The following is a 26,123-nucleotide window of genomic DNA, read 5'->3' on the forward strand; positions in this document are numbered from 1 at the left end:
GATGACTTCCTGGGTGACCTTCAAGACGCGATCCAAGAAGGAACCTCAGTGCATCACTGAATGTTTCTTATAGTTATTTCTCTCTAGATATGGATTCATTAATCCAGTAAACTGGGAAGAGGTCCCGTTTGAAGATTCAGACACATCTTTTAATGATGACTTCCTGGGTGACCTTCAAGACGCGAATCTTTTAATGATGACTTCCTGGGTGACCTTCAAGACGCGATCCAAGAAGGAACCTCAGTGCATCACACAAGGGATGCTCCTCGGGATGGTGATCAAGATAATCACGACAGTCTAACTGAAAGCCAGGTGTTTATTTCAGCACTTCAAGAGTTTCAAAGGGTGTCGGGCTTGCCTGTCACGGGTATGTTTGATGAGGCCACCAAGGTGGCAATGAACAAACCGAGGTGTGGAGTCCCAGACAAGGAGATTGATCTGAACACCCCTGTAGCACCGGTGAACAGTAGTGCCTCAGATATTGAAAACAGTGTCAGTGACATTTTTAATGAGACTGACAGTAACAACACAGCAAATAATACTTTAGGAACTGCTAACTCCTTTGAAGGTGACATGTTCAATTCTAATCACACAGAAAGCGTTCTCGCAGGCATTTCCAATGACACCAGCAGAAATTACACAGAAGACTTCGACTCATTTGATCACATTTTAAGTAACACTTCCCTAAACAGCTCACAAAATACCAACATAGACAGTCAAGCGGTAAATTTTAGTGTGAACAGCCATCAGAGTGAAGCAGTGCGACGTAGGAAGCGTCACCTGGCCACTCTAGTATCCAAAAACAGGCACAAGAAAGATTTGAGTGAAACGGGCTACATGGCTTTTTCTAAGAGGGTGTTGAAATGGAGGCTGATAGGAGAAGGTTACAGCAGTCAGTTATCTATTGAAGACCAGAGGTACATCTTCAGACTGGCCTTCAGGATGTGGAGTGAGGTGTCTCCGCTGGAGTTTGTGGAGGATACACGTTCCCCACTGGAGGATATCGATATCAGACTGGGCTTTGGCACAGGTAGGTCAGACTTACATATATACTGTACATATGACACTTAGTACAACATGATTTACTCCACTACATTTATCTGCCAACTTTAGCTACTAGTTACTTTACAAATTAGGATTTTTGCATAGAAAACATATAAAGAACTTATGAAAATATGATGTCTTGTTATAAATTAAACTACACAAGAGTGCATACAAACACAGCTAAAACAATTAGTCGGTTGTACAAAACAAACAGAGGTGTGGAGGTGTCACTTTGGGCTCAAATAGTCAGCATATTAATCCATAATGACAATAATGCAGTCCAACAACTACAATAGTAAAATAAAGCTTGCATGAGTAATAATAGTCTTATTATATAATATATGACAGTACGTCAGTAACTATACTTTCACTTTTTACTTACACACTGTGGGTGTAAATAATGTTTTATTCAAATGCACAGTGAAATCCATGCATCTTTTTTTATTCTGTGCCACCATACTACATCAGGAAGGCATCTTGGTTGCAATCAGAGGTTTGATGGCACTGGTCAAGAATTTGCCCACGCCTGGTTCCTGGGTGATATACACTTTGATGACGACGAACATTTCACTGGTCCCAATGCTGGCAGTGGGATCAGCCTTCACAAAGTAAGCATATACCAACATGAGGTGTTATAATTTAAAAAGAGTAGTCATAGGTTCAGTTATTGCTTTTTTTTTTTCATTCTAACGCTTTTCATTTATTTCTGTGAGGTGGCAGTTCATGAGATCGGCCATGTTTTGGGTCTCCCCCACATCTACAGACCTGGATCTATAATGCAGCCCAGTTATCTGCCCCAGGAGTCAGGATTTGAGATGGACTGGATGGACAGGAAAGCAATACAGCACCTCTATGGTAACAGCACCATCTAGTGGATACACACACAGATCCTGTGTAAATTGAAGTTTATTTAAATCTAATTTGTTTTCTATAATGTGCTTGTGTTTGAATCCAGGGGGCTGTAAAGGCCGATTCAACACAGTGTTTGATTGGATCAGGAAGGAGAAGACGCCCTATGGGGAGGTGGTCATCCGCTTTAACACTTATTTCATGAGAGATGGATGGTACTGGCTGTATGAGAACAGAAATAACCGGACACGTTATGGAGATCCAGTTGCTCTGCAGATTGGCTGGCGTGGAATTCCCATGGACGGAGTGGATGCTTATGTGCATGTGTGGTCCAGGAAAAAAGATGCTGTTTATTTTTTTAAAGGTAGGTCTAAATCAAAGTACTTCCCTAGATATGGGAATACTGTATGTACAGACACACAGTCTGCCAGTAAAAATATATATTTGGTGAATGTTGTTTCTGTGCACAGGTACTCAGTTCTGGAGGTACGACAGTGAGAATGACCGAGTGTTCAGAAAGGATCCTGAAGGTCAACGCTATCCGAGGTTAATCTCTGAGGGTTTCCCAGGTGTGTTCGGCCCCATTGACACAGCCTTTTACGACAGGAGGGACTCCCACATCTACTTCTTCAAAAACACTCTTGTAAGAATCGCTTTCCTTATCTTCTCTCTGACACATGATTAGTTAGGAGGGGCATAGGTATATTACTTGGGTTGGAAACAGGAACAATAGATTTGTGGATTGTGTGAGAGAAGGCCAGTGAGGTGAGAGTTTAAAGGATTAAATTAAGGTTGTATTTCCATCCAGGCAAAGTGGGCAACTGCTACAGTGTCACTAATGTTTCCTTAAGTGACTTGTAATCTAACAATACTAGCGTGTAGAAGAAGTGGATATACAATAAACAAAGGCTTGATGAGATATAAACCAAAGCTAGTTCATTGTCTCTCAGCATTATGGGGGAAGAAATGAACACAAACAAACCTTCCACACTTCCTCTGTGATTTGTTTGCACGTTGTAATTAAAGAGATTTCAATATAAGAGGCAGAACAATTATCTGTTCAAACAGGTGTATGCATTCAATGTGGAAGCCAACAGCTTGGCAAGAGGCTTCCCCAAAAACATCAGAGATGTTTTCCCTGCAGTGGAGAGCGGAGACCATCCAGATGGCAACATTGACGCTGCCTACTTCTCCTACACCCACAATGCCATCTTTCTACTCAAGGGCACGCGCTTCTGGCAGGTGGTGGGCAGCCGCAAACGCTGGCGCCGGCCATTTCTGCCGCGAAATGGCCTGCTGCCACACAAGGATGTGGATCAGCACTGGTTCGACATCTGCAACGTCCATCCCACTGCACTCAAACTAACCCGCTGAGGTCACTGAAGCAGAGATTCATTAAGCCCTACTGATGTGTACTGACATGCACTACTGATTCACCTGTTGTCGCGTGTATACATGGTGTCATATGTGTGCGTAGACATCCATTATCTACTTTCTCTTTGTCACGTTTGTCTATAATTTAACTGGATATTTCCGTTGGCTTATTTTCAGTGAGGTGTGTTATTAACAGATCAGCTGCTCTGTCTGTCTGTCACTTCGAGGTGCCAAATGGATATTGGCATGAAAACAATGTTAAAGGACCTCTTATGATTTAGTGAGAATAAACTTATTTATAGATGGATGTCATCCTTAACACAGACACTGCTTTTACTTATATTCTGTATGTTTGTCATTTACTTGATATCTGTACAAAACATAAAATAATATATACATTATATATATTGTGAACTATGGAGAGACTTCTCATGTCAGGTACATTTAATCTATATATTTTAAAGCAAGCATTTAAAGCATGAATTAAAATATCTGTACTATTATGCCTATAAAAAATGGAAATTTATTCAGGACACTGAAGGTTGTTTCTGGGTAACTGTACAGACTGAAAGCATTTTGACATGCAGTAAGAGTTTAAAAGGGAAATATATATCTTGAGAAATATTATTCACAATGGATTAACAATAGGGATTCATTCACACTCGTCAAGTCTTGACAGCACATCTGCAATCAATGTATGAATATATCACTACCCTTTAAATGACCCGCACAAGCTCAAATCCATAGCATCCTGCAGACAGGGAAGAATATGGACATGAGACCGAAGCAATACTCTCCTTCGTAAACATCCCTTCAATGCTCTGAGATTCATCCTCTGCAGTGCAACAAGCTTTTTGAACGGATTTGGAAGAAAACAATACAAGCTTTATCAATAAAAAACCTGGAGGTGGTGGAAAATATCTATCAAGCAATCTGCTCCTCCTTCTCCTTCTCCTTCTCCTTCTTGTGTGTTTAAAGATTTACACACTATCAATCAAAAAGAGAGAGCCTATTGAAATTTAGATTGAAGCAAAATGATTGAAAAACGGGGGGCTCATCTTATTACTTAATGCTGTTCCATTTTGTAGTAATCATTTGAGCACGGTGCAAAGAAACAGACATCGATTCTGTAATCAATATGTTACTTGAACACTCTTATTAATTCAGCTCATCTTAGGAGATTAAGCTCCTGGTGGGCTCCAGATAACTAGCATTGTGCTCCAGGCGCTCCATAGGCTATATTAATAAATTGAAGTAGAAATCAATTACAAGCAAAGGAACAAAATGTCATGGCAAGTGGGGCTACAGAGGCGGGTGTCATGATGATGGTGAGTCTGCTCACGCATTTACAGGATGAGCTTCTCTCTCTGTAAAGGCATTAACAGCATACAAATAAATACTCTTGTTCATCTCTGTCTTGTCTACTTAAGCTAATATTATGTGAATCCTTGTCGTTTTCAGTGTGCATGTAGGATTTGAGTGAATAAATAGTGGGCATCATTTCTGCCTTCTTGGTTGAAGCCAACATCAAAATTTAAAGATGTTAAATCTTACAATATTTACAGGCACATTATCCCTCCAAGAGAATAAATAAACATTCTGTATTCAGAATGAAGTCACATTTGTGTGAGTCTAATATGCCATATGTTTGTTGCAGCAGTTTATTGCTGTGCGGGTTGACATCTCAGCAGGAATTATTGATAGGCTAATATTGAATTGAATGATGATGTGCAGTGCAGCGGAGGCTTGTGATCTGTTTGTTTATCCCCTCACGAAGCACCATACATCTCCTGCACCCTGGAGTTCCCCATACCGAGAAATCCTAAATACAAAGTGTGCGAGTCCCTGGCTGCCATACACTGCACAGCTCAATGATCTGCGCTTTTGCACTAACAGTACTGCTACTGAAGCTCCCTTTTTCCCTACACCGCGGGCCTCTTTGGATGCAACTAGGATAAATGAGATCAGTCATGCTGATGGAGCTCGAGCTGCAGCAGCCCCGGAGAGAGACAAAAACCTGTGTCATGGCACAGGAATCCACATGGGAGGCACTTCAGAAACAGGAGAATGGGATGCAGCATGTTTATGTCACAAAAATCTCCTAAACTCTGAGGAGATGGTGAAAATAACTTGCAGTTTTGTTACCTCATTTCTGTCCCAGAGCAGTGTGGGAAATGAATAAATAATTTCCAGTATCATTCCTGCAGCAATGTGTCTTTGTCTGTGTCATGGGATATTAGCTCAACAAACTGCTGCATGTAGATATAGATGTGTGTTGCATTTAAAATGATTGTCTTTTAAGGATATCTTTGTTGTCACAGATCTCTCAGGTTGAATTAATTGAGTTCAAGGATAATATAACTTCCAATATGTTCATAGAAAGAGAGAGTTTACAGAGTAAAGTTCAAGGATTTCTCTTATGAGAGAAACTATGGCCTTTTTTTTCTGTAACCACCTTGCAGAAAGGATGTTGTACAGGTTCAATTTGTTCTACACTTGAGATGAGAAATTGTACTTTTATTTCTATTGTATATGCCATAATATCACACCGTACCCACTGTCTGTCCTTGTAGAGCAAGTGAAGTGCTAACCTCACCAGGAAAAAAGGAATAAACAATTCCATTACTTCAAGAGTATTGATCGGTAGCTACGGAGAGGATAGAGCAGCTTCCCGCATCCCATTCCCCTCTGCCCCTTGATATTTCTTCACCCCGCACTCATTATCGCCCACCAACTGAAACTCAGATCCATTTATTTTTTTCTCGTGTCTTGTCATCAAAGGGGTCTAACACAGCTTAAGTTGTATTATATGGTCACAGTCAGATAAATCTCAGCTTCACTTAACCATTTTGACGTTAAGTCGTGTCATGAATTGTAAATGCCTGCCACAAAAGCAATAACAGAATGGGCAAAATGTCATGTAACCTAACCCTGTAGCTTTTTCTGATAACATGTCGGCAATACATTTACAAGATATAACGAACGGGTGTTTGAACAGTAGGGAACAGATGTCCTACTTTTAGTCCCTACTGTAAATTAAGTTCCAAAACACTGGATCCTAAACATCCAATAATGCAACTCTGGAGTGGGGATGTTGCGATCAACTAGTACTGATGATAGCCATGATATTTAAGAAATAAAATATTGATATGTTAACAATATATGTCATAATATTGTGTAAATAGTCCAGTGCCTCTTAAATTTTCTACTCGTTCTTTGTGGTTTCATATATTCTGTTGTACAGTTCTGGTTTCAGACTCTCTTACCTCCTCCCTACATCTGTATTTTGACTGTAATGCATGTGTCAAGAAAACACAATAAGTTAAAAATTGGACATTGGACATATAGATTTTCTTCTTAGATAGCCTAAAGTATTTTGCCCAAAACAATCTGATCCAATATCGTGACACCCCTATATTTGTCCTATGTATACTTTTGTTCGTCCTCTCTGCTTAATAAAAGCTAAATATTTTCAAACTAACTTTTCAAACCAGGCCAAACATGTTTATAAAGACTTTATAACTTGCACTCTCCAAGCCTCACTTGGTGTATTTTCTCTGACTTTAAAAACTCCAGAGCTATAATAATACTCCCTATGATGAGTAGACTGAGCATCATATGTAAAATCGTGGAGACAGTATGAAAGCGTTATCCTTAACCAATCAAAACAACTGACAGAAGAAGAAGTATCCTAAGGATTGGCGACAACATTAAAATTCATGTATTCTTTACATTCATATACCATCCCAACCCTTCCAAGTGCTCACATATCCATATATCTTTATCGTCATCAAACTACACTATGCATTTGACAGGCCGTAGATTAGCATACATGCCTACTGTGAAGTCTGGTGAAACTGCTGCATTAAAATGTAAATGTGGAAATATAATATTATGCCCTAAAGCAGGTAAACTCATCTTTTATACTACAGAAACAGGGGCCAGTAGAGGGCAACCTCAACACATAGAAGCAGTTCAAATAGTCCTCAGGACTGATGTATGAATCAGTGATTGTCAGTCTCACTTTTCTATGGCATGTTGGTATTCATATTTCATGTTTATTGGCATATTTTGCCATTTTATTCACCCCCATGAATGTATTTGACATACTGATAAAGCTGTTGGAATAAAAGTCCATGTGTATTTTTCACTTTAGAATGAGAATTCTTGTGAATACAATTAATATCAGGTTATTAATATGTAGTTTCTTCAGGTATTTATTGGTAACAGCTTTACCGTGGGCATCTGTGTTGTGTCTCTGTGTGTTTGTGAATATGACAGGTGTATTTTTAGAGTGGAATAAGAAAGGGGAGGATTCTTTCCACATACTGTATGTGTCCCCTGTTGTCAGAAGCCTACTGTGGAATTGCAGACATGTGTGTGTGTGTTTTTTTTCCCCTAAAATGACAGGTTATGGAAATACATTTACCTGGCTATACACGCACTATGTGCTGTGTTTCACTATGTTTAAAAGGGAATTTGTAGCTACTGCCAAAGATTCCACCATCACACTGAGGTAGAGTGCGGATCAGCATTTATTCGGCAGTAATAAGCGTGGAATTCAGACTTTCCTGAAAAGCGGATTTTGAGTTGAAAGTTGTTTTGCGCATTAACTCTGAGTGGCATCGTTAACAAGGCTCTGACTTGTTTACGGCGGTTCAGAAATCAAGCAGTCTCTCACCTCACTCAGAAAGAGGCACACACAGGAATACACACAGTTGCACACACACACAGTCGTTTTTTGTTCAAATGCGTGCACATCTCACAAGAATCACACACACACACACACACAGATGTTCCCCCACATGTGTCTCCTTCTCCCTCTTTCTGCTTCTCTTTCTGCCCTCAGATAAAGAAGTTTGAATTAAAAGAGAAAAACACTGACTGATGCTTTCACGACTGCCTCTCAATTTCACATTCAAATCAATATTTCAAAAGCTTTTATCATCAAATAGTTTTGAGCAAAGTGCTCCTCGCTGAGGATCTTTAATGTCGAGGAGAGGTAAATAGGATTTGGAATTCACAAACCCGAGCTTTCATGTCGTCATTATACCGTGAAGAAGAAGTAACTCTCTTTTGTGCGGTGGAAAACAGTGTAAGCCTGCAGTAAAAGCAGTTTTTTAGGAGGGAGAACAAGTATCTTTGACTTTCCATTCCTCCTCGGTTACATGTGTAAGCAGGAGTCACTATGCCAAATGGAAATTGTACAGTAATTACATGTCTTCTCTTGAGAATAGTCCATGTATCACACAGACTAATTTGAATGAAGAATCCAAATCATCCAAGTGTAATTAAGCATTGTGTGGCCTCATGCATAATGCAGCACGTAGGTATTGACTAAATACCTGATAAACAAATAGAGTGGGAGTGAAAGAGGATATGTTTGTCATACCGCAAGCAAACCGCCCAATAAACGCAGTCGGCCCACTAATTTGCCTCCATATGTGGTGGAGGAATTTCTCCCACCCGCCGCAAACTGAACCTTGACCTTTGGCAAAGGAGGAGTTTTAGAGACAAAACAAGGGGCTTTCTGGTGATGTCAGTCTGAGTGGCAGCTGCAGGTCAAGGGGGGGTGGGGATGAAGCTGTCCCACGCATGGCCACACAGAAGTGACTGACCGGCCGCCACCTCCATTTTAAAAGCCTGGGAAAGTGACAGGAAACGTACGTGCTGTGGCAGGCTTTGTCAAAAAAAAAAAAAGGAGGGAAAATGAAAATGAGCTTGGATGTTGGACTGGTGACAGATAGAAATCATCTAACGTCTCAGCTATCTTTAAACTTCATACCTGTTTTGTTTACTCGACATTTTAAAGGATCAGCTCACCCAAATCACAAAAATATATATATTATCTTATCAAAATGTACTCCACTGAAAACTGTTGACGGGGTGGTGTTATGGAGTATCCAGTTAACAGGATGCCTAGATGTCAATAGGCAAATCCCAAACTATCTGCATGGCTAGGAAGGCAACTGAGAAAATATAAAATCTATATATATATATATATATCTATTATATATACCTATATATATATGTAGTATTATATATATATTTATATATATATTTTATTTTTTGAGTAAGCCAGTTTTTTAATTAGTCTGAGAGAAGTTGAAGTACTGCTGTCACCATGAGCCTTTTGATTAATTTGTACAGCGGCAGCACCAATGAAGTCCTTTTATTTACTTTCAAGTGTCACTGTTTTTGCACTGATCACAAGTCCAAACTTCGTGCATACACACACACAAAATATGGCACGGTGCTTTAACCACCTGTCAACGTAATTGTCTTCATCAGACGAGCTGCTCTTTTTATTCTCCTCCGAGCCACAGAAACACACCTGCTTACGAGACTCCTTGTACATTCACAGGCGCCGAACGAGGAATCTCGTCAAGTGGCTGTGCATCGGGGGGTTTGTCTTTCCTCCGTCCTCCTCTTCCATCTCTCTCCCATGGCTGTCTCCAGATCCCACCCTGATTTTCTCCTCACCTCAGCACCCCCGCCCCTCTCTTTCTCCACCACCCTCCCTCTCTTCTTCCTTTTCTACCAGAGTAACAGATGGGGTTTAACCCAGGAGGGGGGGGTGGTTGGATGATGGTTGGATATGAACAGTCTCTTACTTAACTGGGGGTGGGAGGGAGGGTGTCACACACACTGTGTTACATGCCAGTCTGTGTGTGTGTGTGTGTGTGTCTGTGTGTGTCCAGGTTTCACGCTCAGCCTAAATTTGAGCCTAAATTTGAGCTATTTTATATGTTATAGGTCCTTTGGACTGGTGGAACATATGGCTTGTTATATGTTATAATATATGAATAGCAGCACAGATATCAACTCAAAAGTTTTTTTTTTCTGGGTTTGATAACTGTAACCTGTTCACATCTTCAACCCATACACATCACTGCAGCCACACAAATAGGCACGACACCTCCCACCTCTATTTTAGCTTCTTTTAACTGGCTTTCAGTACAGATTTTTTTTTCCACTTTCTACTTTTAAAGCTCCCCATGCTCTCGCTCCAGCATACTTTTGTGAGCTTTTGTGCACATGGGTTTCTGCACTCAACCTTAGCTCCTGCGACAAAGCTTTACCAGCAGTCCCCCGGTCTAGACTTAAAGGCTAATTCCAGTTTATTGCAACACAGGTTTTATTTTTATAGTATCGTAATAATAACGCTGAACACACCAAGTGCTGAGATCTGCTAAAAAACGCAGGAGAGAATCGGGAGCATTCTGGTGATCATAAACGTTTTAAACAAACCCTCAGGCCAAACTTATTTAGCAGAGAAAATGTAGGCAAGCATTAAAATTGTTACCCAAACTGTCCGTTGTAATTATCCCAAACAGTTTACAGACTCCCTAGTTTAACTTTAAATACTATGCATACTATAGTTTTCCTGTGCAATGAAGGGTTATCGCTGACATTACATAATGTGGTTAAATGAGCAAAAGGATCAGATGTCTGTTAAAATTCAGATGTCCTGAAGTCGGTTTTGTGATGACTGGAATAAAACAAATAGTGTTACCTCGCCATAGAAGACTGCTGTTTATTTCCCATCAGCAATCATTCTTAGTTTCTTTTAACCATGACCACTATTGTCTCCTGACCTTAAACAAGTAGTTATTATTGTAACCATAAAGACAAAGCTTTCCTAACCTTAATGAAGTAGTAATCTTGACCCAAACCATGATCTTTCCCTAACCTTAACCAAGTCATTTTTGAGTCTAACCCTAACCAAACCTCAACCATAGTGCTGTTGCATCATAAAACAGATTTATTTCTCCAAAAGTTTTGTAAGGAACAGAAAAATTATGATCGATTAAACGCTTATATTTTTTGCAGTTCTGTGTAGGGGGCAGTTACACATTTTTTTGGTTTAATTTGGAAGACTGTCGGGGCTTAACTGTTAGCCCTTTTAATGGAAGACATTTAGACATGCCACAGTTGGAAAAGCACAGTTATAAATAATAAAATGAATGACAGCTGAACTCCAATTAACTGCTTCACTGTCAGGGTCCTGGTATTGTGGATGCTGGGTTACCTTCACACTGTCATGGCTTACTGAGACACTTGAATAGAACAGAAGCATTGTTAATGTTATTAGTAACACCAGTGTTTTTCTTACTGTAACAGGTCAAAATGTCTGCTGTGGGAAAAAAGGCCCTTTCATAACCTGTCTGATCACCCGACTGCTGGTGTTTCTCGCCTCGTCTGACTTTGTTGTAGCGATGTCGCCATGTTCCCAGATCATAGACAACAGAAATGATGACCAAAAGTACAAAAATAACAACTATATGCCCTGCAATTATGTGGAAAAAGGCTGGTTTGTTTTTCCTCGCTTGGTCTTGGTGAGGGGCTTCAGCTCTCTCCGGACCGCCTGCAGTAGCTCTCGCCATGCTTGCCACCCTTAACAAGGCCCCCCAGCCCACACACACAGGCTACCCTTTCACACTGACGCTGGACACAGTGAATGACTGCCACTCTCATTCACCCCGAGATTCTATTCTGGGGGAGCCTTACAAGATTTTTGATATGTTTGCTCTGGAATAAAAAAAAATATATCATCTAGCACATACCTGACGAAATTATGTTGCAATTCGTAGCATCCATTTCTTGATATGTCGTGTGTGTGTGTGTTTGAATCGTGATCTAAAAATCATCTCCTTCAGCTTCTTTCCTGTAGTGTGTTTTCTTTAAACACGTTACAGTATCCCGTGTTCATGAAAGATGCATTTCCAGACATCTCCCCACTCAACACAAACAGCAGGATAGTTGTTTTCCAGCATCGCAGCTGAGGCCTATTTGAAAATAGACCCCAGAGTTGTTCTTCTCCAAACAGCTGCCATAATTCATGAATGTCAGCTAAGGAATGTTTTTCATATGTCAGTGTCAGAGAGATTATATTATCTTACAACCTCTGTCTGGTGTTGGTAAGGTCTTTTTTTTTTAATGCACTAAACAGTGCATCAGTTAAGTAAATATTGTATGCCTTTCAGCTTGAAGGATGTGGCACGTATTCTAACCTATGCTCCAGGAAGACTTGTGTGTCAAGCCATGAGAGACTTATGTCTTTAGAAGGGAATCTCCTCTCCTCCTTAATGTTCATGCATTACATTTCGGAATACTCAGTAGGCAGGAATCTTGCTGGGAGCTGGAGTTTTGGATTTTGGCTCCCTCCCATGTAGGTCACACCTTATTATGACAAATTTAAAAAGTTCTTGCCATGACTCTCTGTTTAGAAAATGAGAAGGAGGTCCCCTGTGTGCATGTGTGTCACGGATTTAAACGGTACCGTTTCACCTCCTTTTTTTCCCGGAGTGTTTTGTTTGATCTAAATGAGAATTCGGAGAAAGTGGAACAGCTCGTGAAGGAGCGGTGAGAAATCGAGACTGACGTTGCCACCTCATAGCCCTGAAATTGTGCGGAATAGTTGTGCCAGTCTCTTTGTTTGGAGATTAATGTTGCGTCAGTCACATTCTTTGTACGAGGGACACTAGCCAAAGTGCTTGGTGAAATCTAGCTACTCCAAAAAAACACCCATTCTGATGCAGAGGAAAATAGGAGAGCAGCATTTGGAGAGAATCATAAATTTATCTGACATGCATGGGCTCCCGCTGTTATGAGCTATTGATATTCTGCCAGTCAAAGCTTGCCATTTGTGGCATCATCAACCTCTGTGTTTTAACTTTGTGTGTGTGTGTGTGTCTTTGTATGTAGGTGGAACATTACTGGGTTGTGCAGCTCAGCTCTGAATTAGGAGGCCCCTCTTTCTCTCTCTCTCTCTCTCTCTCTCTCTCTTTTTTTTCCTTCTCTCCCGGCTTTGCTCAGGGGCATGACACATTTCTGAGGGGCTTTGGATCCCCTAGCCTGATAATTCCTTCAATTATTCAATGGTTGGCTGGCAGATGAAGTGAGGCCATGAATAAAGCAAATCTGTGGGCCCACGAGCTCCGACAATACAAACACACTATTAGCACTCATTTCCTCTGCTCGTCCTTGAAGATACACCGCAGCATCTTGAAAATGGTGCGCTGCAAGCAGGGGTTGGTGATTATATAGGGGGGGGTTTGCCTGGGAAGAGCTCTCCGACTCACTACCTGCACATTCAATCTCCAAACAACAAAGTTAGGAGGGGGGGTCAGAATGCTGAATCCCAACCAAACTCTTGTAGGAGTGAGCTTATTGCTTCTTGTCAGGTCAGCTTTGGGGGGCCTCTCTTTCACTTTCTACATAGGTCTTTGTGAAATCAGGCGAGTTTTTTTTTCTGTGCTTGCTCATCGTGACTCGGTAGATCTAACACGCGTTCAGATTATGGCTCTTTTCTTGCAGAGAAGGAGGCGCCACTCGGTGACAGAGTCGTAGCTCCTAATAAAAGGCTGATCTTCACAGACACCCCGTCCGCTCGAACTTAGCGCAGTCAAGTGTAGGACAAAGGCAAAAAGAAGGGGTGCTGTGCTCCACCCTAATGAAGTTGTAGGTCTTGTTCCGTGCTGCGCTCTGTTGGAGAAACAAAGCTAATCATAGTGAGAGCAGCCCCCAGACTGCTACAACAGAGGGACCAGGTGCTTGTTCTTTTTTCTTTTTTTTTCCTCCTTCTCCTTTTCCTTTTTTTTTTTTTTTTTTTTTTTTTTTTTTTCCTCCTTCTCCTTTTCCTTTTTTTTTTTTTTTTTTTTTTTGCCGAGCACCTGCCTTTAACCATCTGCACCTGCTGTCTGTAATAAGACAAGGGTGCAGCACTCACAGCACTCCTAGGATGTATGATGGTGGAACACAGTTGATTGTGACGATGCCTCAAAGACAAACATTGCACACACATCTCTTATCTCCTCCCGTGTCACTATAAATCCTCCAAAAGAAAGGAAAAAAAAAAGGATCTGGCTCAACGCTGACCCTCTTTGTGGCCCTGACAGGAAGCTGAAGGCATATTCTGCATCTTACATGCGATGGTGTGATTAAACCAGCACTGTGTCCGAACAAAACTGTCCAAACAGCTTTAAATTTGTGTTGCATGTATTTAGGAAACCCTGAGCCCCTTTTTTTTTTTTGTGTTCCCGCCACCTCCCATTGTTGCATGATTTTAATCTCCTCAGCAACAGACTCCTGATGTATTTGGTTCACAGGAAGGTCAAGGACGAGCCAAACACCCCACCCTCTTCCTGCAACAAAGCTTGTGGGGAGGGGGGAAAAAAAGCTGTCAATAACTCAGAGCTGCCATACCTACTCACGTTTTGCTTTACCTCTCAAGAGACCATAGGTTTATTTCACTAAAAGGCATTTATCTTGTATCGGCAAGAGGTGAATAACACAGTTGTTTGGGTCATGCATCAAAAAATCAGTTTGAAAAGGTGTTTCTTTTCTTTGCAGTCAAGTGTCTCGATTTAGTTTTTACCTTCAAAATTCAAATACTCACACCTATGGCTATGTCCAGATGCACTTGAGATGAAAAATACGGCGTATTCTTTTGAATACAGGATACAATTGAAGATGAAACTATGTGCCACCCTGCACTTCAGTCTCTCACTTTGCTGCCGTCTCTTTGATGTACACGGTAGAGAAAAAGCTGTGCACCTGTGTGGAGCATAAGAGGCTGATGGTGGTGGAGAGAGGGGGAATGGGTTGCGAGGGAGGGTTTTGGGGGGAGCTGCAGGGTTGTGAGCGTCCGCCAACTTACTTGAGTGTCCATCCACCTTAGCCTGCTGCTGCCAGCATTACTGTGCCAGACTCTGCTCTTCCAGATAAACAAATGCTAGACAAATTTCTCTTTGTTAAACCTGTGTCGACTGCTGCATAATAATGAAGGCTGGTGCTGCCAGCGCGTGTGTCCAGCCAGTAATGATCCTCCCTGTCTGAGAGGACAATGAGGAAAGAATGTATTCATACAGACAGACCCCTCTGCTGCTCTGTACATTCTTTCTTCCTAGACTGTCTTGGCTTTGGCGTTAGTGCGCCTTTGTAAACACAGTAGTCCAGTCACTCTGCACAATTATTCTCAAATGTATTCATGGCTGATCTGGGATGCAGCCCAGGACTTCATTCTTATCATTCTTTTTTTTATTTTGGCCATGACTTATCGTTCAACTGACTCTGATATCACAATGTTGAGCCTTTCAGCATGTTTCCTTGTACTCAAAGAGAGATTGTTGTTGAGATGAATTCACAGCATCTCGACGTTGCTTGACAAAATGCCAAATCTGAGTGATCTTTTGTCGGAGATCGGTCAGGGCTCTCTCAGTGCCTGGCTCCAACAGGGCCCACGTCTCATAAAAACAATAATATAACATTAAGCTATGCTTCTTTAAATTCCTCATCTTAGTGAGAGAGAGAGAGAGAAGAAAAAAAAACATCTCTGCTATTCTCTGTGGACTCTACCTAATTATGCATGGAAAATGTCTGAGGGCTGTGGGGGGAGGAGGTGAAAGAGGCTGGCTAGTGGAGGACTTTGTGTGGCTGGAGTGCATTGCTGAAGGCAGCCAAAGTCTACTTTGATACCTGGCAGCTGGATCTCCCCGCTCTAGATTAAAATTACTTTCAGAATATCATGCATCATTACGGCAAAAAAAAAATTGGCCAGATCACAAGGTTACTCTGATAACGAGGAGAGGACGACAAGGTAAACTGCTGCAGCAAGACGCACATTCAAATGTGACGCATATTTACCTTAAAGGGCTGGGGAAAGGGGACCACATCTCATTTTCTGGAGGACCAGAGGTCATATCCAATTAAACAAACAAGATGAATGTGGGATTCTCTTCCTTGTGTAAAATGCAAAGAGGCAATCCCCAGCCTCGTGTAAAAATGCAAACACTATGCGAGAGAATTTGATCATTTGAAATCCCCCCCCCCCTTTGCTCATGTAATATCCCCTTTGTCAAATATGTATGTAATGGGACTGTAAGGGGAGTTAACACACACAGTGCCCTGAGAAAATGCACGTCTTTAGCCGTTGCATAGCAGCCGTGCATTTGATGAACATTCAACAGTGTATTCCTGGAGAAAGAGATGTGATCTGGACTAATATATTTAAAGTGTGTTTGTTCACTGACTGTGCCTTTAATCATGGGTAGTACAGTAGTTTAAACTGTGGTGGGGGAAGTAGTCACATCATTTCCCTAAAGCTGTACTAATCGATGTTTTTCAGATCAACAATGACCATGTGTAATGCGAAGGTCTTACTCTTGTGCAGCTCTCCAGAGCGTTTCAGAGCAAACAAGATCTGATAAATCCACTGTAGCTACCTGCCCTGCTCCAAACAGCAGAGAAAGTTCATAACTAATAGTGAACACAGTGGAACATTTGGCAGCAAATGAGCCTGATATGGTGCGAATACTGAACCGACATCCATCAGGTGGCCAGAAACACGACTACAAATGAATGATAATGTTTGCCCGTAAGTGCTGGATGTGTGAATCAGTTATTTGCTAACATGTTTGTTACGGCAACCTAAAATATATATTATTTAATATCTATGCATCAATGCAGAATATTAAAAAAATATTAAAACCAAGTACTAAGAATACAGAATGAGCATCATACATGGAGTGTTATTACTGGACATTAGCTATTTGCAGCATTTTAATGTTGTAGATGCTCAGGGTAGAGATGTAACTATTTTTTTTATTATAACTATAGCTGTCTTATGAATGTAGTTGAATAAAAAAGTTTCAATATGTCACCCTAAAACATAGCGGACTGAAAGTATAAAGCAACAGTCCAATCCTTAGTGAAATATATTTCTTTACTTTCCATTATTTATAAGCATTTTTATTGTGGTTCGGTAAAATGAACACTGTATGGGATGTATTGTGAGTTACATGCAGAACATGCACTTAAGATTCTAGACTGAGAACTTGAATGAGTGAGCTGTCACCTGATCATGATGGCTTTGTGGTCAGTGTTTTTAAATCAGTCGTATACAACAGACCTGCTTTTGCTTTTGCTGCTGCTGCTGCTGCTCCTGCTGCTTCAAATGACAGACTCTCTGATTTAGTTTTTATTGCTGAATCTTACTCCGGTAATGAAGTTGGGACTGTTATGTTTCTCTCATTACCTTTTCATTAAAGATATGACTAGAAAATGGGGTTGCCATGGCGATGGCTCCATGAAATCTCCAAGCTGTATGCGGAGCTGCATTGTTTACTCTTTTGCCAAGAGTGCTGTCTTCAATAGGAAACCAAAAGACTTTCTTTTTTTTTCTCTCTTTCCTGCGCCTTCATCTTTTTTTTTTTTCTTTCCTCCCCTTTTCTTTTATGGATCAAACAATGACCTGCAAATAGAACATTCTTCAGTGGTCCTATTTGTTAATACTGAGAGGTTTCATTAGCCTGCTCGTTGCTCCCAAAATGATAGCCGACGCTACACGGTTGGGGTGAGTGTAGAGAAAAAAAAGTAATTCACGGGCCGTAAGTAGTCATTTACACAGAAGAGATTAAAGAAAATGGTATGGAACCATTTTGTCTAAATGACAGTTGGGCTTAATGTCTTTTGAAGTAACTGCCAGTTTGCTTGAGCATTACCTGGTGAAGGAAACTCTTTCATTTTGGTATAAGGTAAAAGTATCTGACATTCTTAGTGACATGCAAACCCATCTATGCATCCAACCCTCCTTCAAGTCGTGTTACCCAAAAGAAAGCTCTAGTATCGGTCTCAAGTTATTATGGTGCCCAGAAGGAAGGTAAATAAGAGAGGGTAAAGACAGAGTCACAACCTTTTCTCCTCATTCATCAGCAGCATTTTCCAAACCATTAGCCCTGTCATTGCTTCCTGTACTTTTCATGTCTGCTGGCTGGCTTCACCCTCAGTACTGTGATTAGTTCAAGCAGGATGCCGCTCATCGATTTTGCTCCACTGGGTGTAAGTTAACCCTCTGCCAGCTTTTAATTGCTTCTCTTGACTGTTAAAGCAGTGCATGGCTCCTGTGGCTAAAAAAATAAAAAATAAAATCAAAAAATCCTTGGATTGAATTTTGTTTGAACGCTCCTACGTCGGTTCTGAAACATGTTGCCTTTCAGGATATTCACATACATCAGATTCTATCTGCGCTATCAAGAAATGAAACTTGTTCTACTTGTATCCAAGGATAAGCTTTAATTGAATGCGTTGAACGTGCTGGCAGCAATTACCGTGATGCCGAGAGGTATGGATGGAAACAGATGAAAGAAGAGAAATGCTTAGTCTCTCTCTGTCTTTGGGGTCATTGTGTTTTCTGAGAGTAACACGGCTCTTGCGTGATTGACAGAGACATGATAGCTGCGGTAAACAAAAGGTGCTGCATGTACACAGAGCGATGAGCATGGAATGAGTTTTTGAAAACAATAAATCGCTGGAAAAAGCTTGATGCCCTGAACCTCATTTGAATTGGATCTCTCACGATGCATTGTGTCTTTTCCTGTCATAAAAAGTGATTTAGATATAAATAATAAGGTTACTAAAGGAGTCAGTTCTGCCAGCAAGCTGTTTGAAGCTGTTCATCGACAGCGGTTTATTGTTTCTAATGAGCTCTCAGTTCATATTTGTGGGGGGATTTATAATTACATATCAACATTACATCATCAAACCTATTATCTCTGCACTGTAAAGCTAATATTGAAAGTTGTAGCATATCTATATTTGTGCAAAGCCTGTAATAGCTTTCAAGTGTGCAAACACAATTAAAAAAAAGATGCCAAGATTACACCTACGAACAGCCCATAAAATTTGATATATCTTCGTCACAGTTTGATATCCATCTGTACATCTGCACGTGAGAAACACTTTTGTTAATGCCAGAGGAAATCAAACGAAGGAGAAAGCAAACACGTCGGCATTTAGAGAAATGAGAAATACCAGCAATAATGAAAGATGATAAATATGTTTTTTATATTGTGTCTGAGATGAACACTGTAGGAAATTCTAGCGGTGAAAAGTGTCATCTTGTGAAAAAAAATAAAAAAATATCGCAGAAAATCATTTGCTGCAGGAGGTACTGGTGGATTAAATTTAGCAATTTGTGGCACAAACAATTATTTCAAATGAGTCAATATTTGCTTGGAAACAACACCTTCTCTCGGAAGACAACATTTGTAAATGAGACTAATACATTTTATCAACATGTTGACAGAAGTCCTAGAATATGGTTATGAGGGCCTCATAAAGGCAGCCAAGCAAAACTTCAATACTTTTCTAAACGGCCCCTTGGTTTTCTACTCGCTATCATTATTTGAATGCTTTTTTGAAGGTCTTTAATTTGCATCCTAATGCTGTGCCCTTGTTCAATTTAATTTACAATGCAGATACAGAAGCTATGCTGTGTGACGGAGGTTTCATTCCCAAGAAAGGGGAGGGAGGAAAAATAAATAAAAATAAGAAAGATTATTTTACTTTCCCATGTCCCTCATATGAATTGAGCTGATAAAATATTCATATTAAACAAAACCCCATTCAGCATCAGCAAGTGTATTATTAAAGAAGACATGTGGAGGCATAAAATAATCATTTCTAACGCTGCTCAAAGATAAGGACGTTTCAAATGCATCTACTGTATGACTAAGCTGCCCCTTGTTTCATGATTTGTTTATCTGTTTTTTTTTTTTCGCTTCATGTCTACATGTTTACTTAGCAGTAATTTATGTGCTCACAGTCAACATTAGAACATGAAGACAAACAGCGCAGCACAGCACATTTAGGGAAGTGGCAGAGCTGTTCTCAGGGCTGGCACAAATGACAATGGTGTCACAAGAAACAGATTGGATCTGGGCTCAGGACACTTTGGGCCTTTTTTTTTTCCAGGGAGGGGTGTAAAAAGTAGGTTGCAATGCTGGGGGTGTATGTACCCAGCCCCCAAGGCTATGACAAAAAATATGGGGCACTCTCTCTCTCTCACACACACACACACACACACACACACACACACACACACATACACACATTTGCTTTCTCTCTCCTCATCTCTGTCTTTTCTCTCTCTCTCATTATATCTTCAATTATCAAGTCAGGAGAGAAACTCATTATTTTTGGAAGTCAATGCCCATGCTGGTGTTCTTTTTGACACAACACAAGAGGGGAACAGACAAAGTCCATTTGTTGAGATCTGAATCTCCTAATGCCATTAGCTAATTGTGACGAGAATAATCATCTTAAAATGACACTGAGGAAAATATGATTTATATATTTTCACTTTTCAGCTCCCCAGAAATTAACTCCACAAAATCCTTTTCTATGATCCCGTGCATGTGTCTTTAAAGAGCGGGGAGTAATTACTGGTGGGTTATTTCGCTTTTTGATGCAGCGTTTTAATTGACAGCAGGGCATTTCATGCAAACCATGACCAGGCTGAGCGGCACGTGACCCACCACAGGGACTGTATCTGATTTCATTATTAGCCCCAGTTTGACTGGCTTAGCCCTCATATGTACCATGAACACCTTTACCCTTGGGTGGCTTGAGTTAATTACTTCAGCCCATAATGCCTGAGATACCACCTAATAAGCATGGAGTGTTACAAATTATGATGCTCAGATTAGACGCTGCTTACTCCCAGAATGAATTCCTGAATCACTTCACATGTTTAGGAGTGAACAGTCTTTGAAATAACACATCAAATATGCTACAAATATGGTGACGGCACTTTTTTACTTTTGCCAATGAAAGGTTCCAACTTAGGTTCTTCCGTAATATTTCATTTACAGTTAATATTTTCCTAAAAAGACATTAGAACATAAGTAGGAAAGATGCAAATACAACACTATATCAAAAAGTTAATAAAGTATTTAAGTTAAGCTAATATGATTTTGGATTAATGCATTAAGAGCATTAATATAGATACTGTAAAGCCATTTTCATCAATCACACTAACCAACTTTATCACAATTTCTTGTGATACGTGTATATATTGCATTTACTTCATTGTGTGTTACTTAATCCACAGGCCTCACTAGTTAAATAAAGAGACACGAAAACCGACATGAACACTGTTGACATTTTGGCTCATCCAGACTAACAGGAACATAATATCTGGAAAGACACACCGCTGTTGAGTTGCTCAAATGTAATTTTTAGCAGCACAAATTAAATTCTCCTCACCCCTCTATCACTGTGTGCGAATATCTCAGAGGCAACCCAAAACAAGCTGCGATAACAGACTCCGCTGAGGTCGAGTTCAATATATGTTGCTTTGTGATTAGTTTTAAGCGACCTTTTTAAAGGTCCAGTGTGTAGAATTTAGTGCCATCTAGGGGTGAGGTGGCAGACTGCAAACAAATGAATACTGCTCGCTTTCCAAACTTGTAGGAGAAACATTGAAGACTCTTCTACCTGCAGGTCCTTCTAAATATTACACACTGGACCTTGAACAGACTACTGATCGACCTGTTGGTCAAGGTTGCAGCATAGGCCACAAGATATTCTAACTTTTTCTGGCATGAATCAAGCTTCAAAAACACCAGATTCTGCACTTTCCATAACGCAACTCAAGATATTTTAGTTTGAACCGTGCTGCTAATAAATGCATTAAAATTCGTTATCACCTATTTGTTGCACAGGCTTTCCATTAAAATGTGTCTCAAGCTGAGATAACCCTGATGACATCAATGCTTAACAAAGCTCCTCCAGAGCATCAGAAGACATTGTGCGACTGTTTTCAGAGGGTGAGGCTGATCCGTAAGATCTGTGTTATGATTCTGATGTGTAAAAATCCAGTTCAAGTTCATCACAGGGAAATTACCACCATCTCACAAGATCTAGATCTAGAAACCTCGCAATCTTGAATATATTAATGCTATGTGCTCTTAAAGTGTGTTTTTAAGTGCTTTTGTTCGAGCTCTTGCACTTAGCGGGGTTAAGTTCACATTATCTTACTGTCTGCATGTGCAAAATTACAGTTTACCGACATGCAGGGGAGGCAGGCCATTTCATGGTGATTAGGTGTATCTAGGGTGGTAGGTTTGTGACTACACGTGTGGGTTGGCAGTTGGGGGAAAACTTGAGACAATGCTCCACTTCATGAGCACACACTGTACAGAAGCCCTCCCACACAGCCTTTGTTAAGCCTTCTCTCTTGAGCTGGCACTTCAGCCTCCCTGAGCCCATTGACTCCCACTGGATGCTCACCACTGTGTTTCCTGGGTGAAAATATATGGGTGCCTCTTTAATACTGTAATATCCGTATCCATTCCTTTCAGACATGCCCCCCTCTCAGCAAACTGCAGCCAATACAATTTAATCCCATTTGGTAAGCAACTTAAATTCATCCAATTTCACAGATTAGGAGTTGTGGTCTCTGCAAAAATGTAGCTATACTTCTGGTGTTTCTTTTGCTTTAATTTATGATGCACTAACTAAGAGAAGCACAAGAAAAAAATGTAATGAAGCTAATACATAATTTATATGTATATATCTATATCTAACCTTTCTGCTCCCGAAGCTGTGTGCTAATTTCCTTGAGCCGTTTTTATTTTGCTTATATTTTTTATAAGCCAGGCTTATTCCATTTAAAAGACATGGCTACAGCAAGTGTAGTTTCTATAACAACCGCACAGTATAATGAAGCTGGAGATTCTACATAATTAAATTGCACGTATGAACATACTGAGCTAATGCGATGCCGGCCTTATGTGGCATTTGCTTTTAATTACAAAGTTAAAACTTTTTTAAAAGGTTCTTTGATCAAGCCGGGAAACAGCATTAATGACGCATTAATGAGTATGTGGAGATGATTGGCAAGATTAGCTGTCCCCAGGCTTTTGTTTCCCATCTCGTTGTTATTCCAGACATAAACGTGCAGAGGATTGTTTGCATGATGTTAATTAATTTTCAAAAAAGAACCATATTATGTGCTTTTTTTTGTGAGACAATCACTTTTTTTTTACACCACACTTTCAAATCTTAAATTTTTTTTTTTACTGTGCACTTTTCATTCCCGCAGTCAGTAAAGTCAGCAGCGTGAAATACAGTAGTTTGATGTGTGGTGCAGTTTTAAGGGTTTGTTTGCTCTGTGGAAAATGAGAAATGCAGTAATTCTTTAAAAAAAAAAAAGTACAACACAAATAGATGCACCAGGTAGGAATATAAGAGAAATAAAACAACAACAACAACAGAAAGCCCAACCTCTGACAACAGGGGATCGGTCTGTCTTGTGAAAACGAACACCGATGGTTTTAATTTACTGACTGCATTAGCCGGCTCCTCTCCAACCAAGCTTGGTGTTGTCTCGTTGGCAGCAGCAAAAGTTATTAATGGTGCAATAACAGGAGGCAAGCCTGGGCACAGAATATTCTATTCTCTCTCAGATTGTGTAATGATTTTCCCACAAAAGGGAGGGCTGCTCGCTATTTCTCATTGCGTTTTTTTTTTTTTGTAATGAAGTGACAAGGGGAGGAGGTGTCAAAAAAAATGCTGCCCTTTGGGTTAATTGACTTATATCCTTCACAACTGACATTTCCATGTCAGTGCTTTATTACCACAGGAGAAATGAAAAACCAAACCTACCTGCTTGCTTGTATATGTGTAGCAGACTTTAACATCAACCAGAGCTACGTACAAAGATGTAAGAGCTACTGAGAACATAGCTTTGTCCTAATGCATGCGAGATGTTACATAAAGCAAAAGGGGAGGTTGATAGTGCAGAAATAACCTCACAATCCTCTATAACGTATTCATTCATCTAAATTGGGAGCGTATTTATGACCTGACATTTTCAGCAGATGGACGCATGGAGTCGAGGGGTCGTTATTAAATTCAAAGCCGGAGAAGGGAAAAGTGAGTTCAGCAGGCGATTTAGATGATGACCTGGAAAGTTGTTGGTGACGGTTCTTCCAGCTTTTATAAGGCCAGCTCTGCAGGTTATGCTTTTAATCACAATTACTGGCCAACTGTCCGAGTCTGTTCTGTGATTTATGTGTTTTAAAAAGCAGTGAAGTGATTGTCTGAGAAGGTCAAGCTACAGGGTAAATGAGTGGATGGCAGTATTATAACACTCTACTTAACTGTCATTTCCTCTTCTTTTTCTCGGAGACAATAAATTTTCCTCCACTTCAGTGTGAGAATAACTTTGAACTGATCTAAACGCACCTACAATCACAGGTTAATGCTTCCGAATTCTGTACATTTAATGCTTCTGAGTACGAATCAATACACATTCAACCCCCTTCTCCCTTTCTTTTTTTTTTTCTGCCACGGGCCCTCATATTGATTCCATGCATGAGCCTGCAGAGTTATCACAAAACAAATTGCACAGACTTGAATTTGACAATCCCTTCATGAGGAGCGCTTCATTGATTTCTGGATGGTGGCTCTGTTTGGCTCCTTTACAGAGGAGAGAAAAGTAGGTTGCTCATTGGAGAGACACAGCACGGCTTATTCTAATTGCTTTATTGCCTTATTGTATTCCGGTGTCAGCTTATGGAGCACCGTGTCAGAGAGTTAAAGTTGGTGACTGTTGCTCAAATGTACAGTAAGTGTGTGTTTTCCCCTGTTTCCCCCCGACCATGTCTGAGCTCTTTTGGGAATAGCACTGACTTGCGACTTTTCCAGAGGATACAACGTGTCAGCGGAATCTGTCCTGCAGTGTGAGGCTTGACACTGCAGTGACAGCGCAGCAATATTTCCCCTCTTGTTTCAGAACAAATTACCAGCAGCATGACATCAGAGGACTCATTGTGCACCCAGACCCCCCCCACCAAGTTCAAGTTCCTAAATGCCGTGATAGTGGATAATTTGTATTCATTTGACACATTTATACAAAGTGCGATTGGCTTGAAATTGTTTATTTTTTTTCATAAACATAAGTCACCTTTATCAAAGTTTTTATTTACCTCATCATTGTGTACTTTCATCAATTTATCTTTATCTTAAAAGATACCCCGTGAACATGAAACCGCTGTAAATGTGACAGAGATCTCAATAGGTTTTCCTGTATGAACGATGTTTATCCCAAAGCACTTTCCATTACCGCCTTGACAGGTAGGTATAAGCAGCAGATAGGGCGACCATGGGTGAAAATAAAATCAAATGACTCACAGAAGACAGAGTGGAGAGTCTAATATTGTGTGACATTGTGTGTCTGCGAGGCTACCAGATGCAATTCACCTGCAGGTTTAAGAGTTTATCCAGAGCTCCAAGGTACAGTACACATGCCTTTCATGTTTACTTTCCTACATGCATCACATGATGGCCACTGCAAACCACTTTACAGCCTCTCCAAAAAAAATTCATGCATTCATCTTTCCTACACGGTTTTGAGGTGCTCTGCGAAAAAGGAGGGGGAGAAAAGAAGAAAAAAAAACTGCTGCCTGCTCTGCCTCCCTTTTCCCCTGAGTGGAATAAAGCCGCATTTTGAGGGGGAGTGCTGTCATGCATCACACAACAGGAGGAGCAGGGGAAACAAACAGGGCCAGATTCATCAAACAGAGGGAGTTGCTCTGCAGGATGGGGGGGGGACGCTGGGTGTTAATCAAAGTTGAACAGCTAAACTCGTTTTAATCCAACGGGAGAAAGAAGGATCGGAGGGGAGGAATAGCCTGGACCGCTTCTTCTGTCTTGTGCACAAAAGGGTGAATAGAAAATCTCAATCGGGGCGAACGCCATATTCCATGTTACATGAAAGTGTAATGACATGATGCATAATCATGCAGCAGAAATGTGGGGAAATCCTGACAGTTTTGTTACAGGAAGTTGCAAGAAATCATTATGCAAACGCAGCGGATGCTGTGTACCCGGTTTTGCATATTTTCGGCTTGCTGTGCCACCCAGTCACTCTGGCTTATTTGTTTTTAAGTCCTGCAGACTTTGATGTGGCCTGTAATCTTGTCCACTGTATTAGGATATTCAGATTGAAGAAGAGTGTAAATTAGTATGGAAGCTCTCATCCAACTCGTTTTTGTTTTTTTGTTTTT

At 40.6% G+C, this 26,123-nt stretch overlaps 1 protein-coding gene across 4 annotated transcripts; it reads left to right on the plus strand.

Annotated features, from left to right (window-relative positions):
* The first annotated feature begins 233 nt into the window (after nucleotides 1-233).
* On the plus strand, nucleotides 234-22,596 carry mmp21 (matrix metallopeptidase 21). 4 transcript variants are annotated; one of them, XM_027289464.1, is made up of 7 exons: nucleotides 234-312; nucleotides 853-1,030; nucleotides 1,513-1,652; nucleotides 1,758-1,899; nucleotides 2,000-2,257; nucleotides 2,364-2,536; nucleotides 2,962-3,590. In XM_027289464.1, exons 2-7 carry the CDS (start codon nucleotides 943-945, stop codon nucleotides 3,265-3,267), a joined length of 1,107 nt encoding a protein of 368 aa, XP_027145265.1. In that variant the 5' UTR covers nucleotides 234-312; nucleotides 853-942; the 3' UTR covers nucleotides 3,268-3,590. The 4 variants fall into 4 exon arrangements, with proteins under 4 accessions (XP_027145265.1, XP_027145262.1, XP_027145264.1 ...); XM_027289461.1 differs by adding an exon at nucleotides 22,413-22,596 and having other exon boundaries at nucleotides 306-1,030; nucleotides 2,962-3,268; XM_027289463.1 differs by adding an exon at nucleotides 22,413-22,596 and having other exon boundaries at nucleotides 306-1,030; nucleotides 3,038-3,268.
* The last annotated feature ends 3,527 nt before the right edge of the window (nucleotides 22,597-26,123 follow it).

This window comes from Larimichthys crocea, chromosome XVI (genome assembly GCF_000972845.2).
Source record: "Larimichthys crocea isolate SSNF chromosome XVI, L_crocea_2.0, whole genome shotgun sequence".
Taxonomy (NCBI): Eukaryota; Metazoa; Chordata; class Actinopteri; family Sciaenidae; genus Larimichthys; species Larimichthys crocea.

Excerpts from the sequence above, each read along its gene's own strand:
- mmp21 (XM_027289461.1), top strand. The coding sequence starts at position 370 with ATGTTTGATGAGGCCACCAAGGTGGCAATGAACAAACCGAGGTGTGGA. Across the intron at positions 1,900-1,999 it reads AGCAATACAGCACCTCTATG|GGGGCTGTAAAGGCCGATTC; the intron begins GTAACAGCACCA and ends GTTTGAATCCAG. Across the intron at positions 2,258-2,363 it reads TGCTGTTTATTTTTTTAAAG|GTACTCAGTTCTGGAGGTAC; the intron begins GTAGGTCTAAAT and ends TTCTGTGCACAG.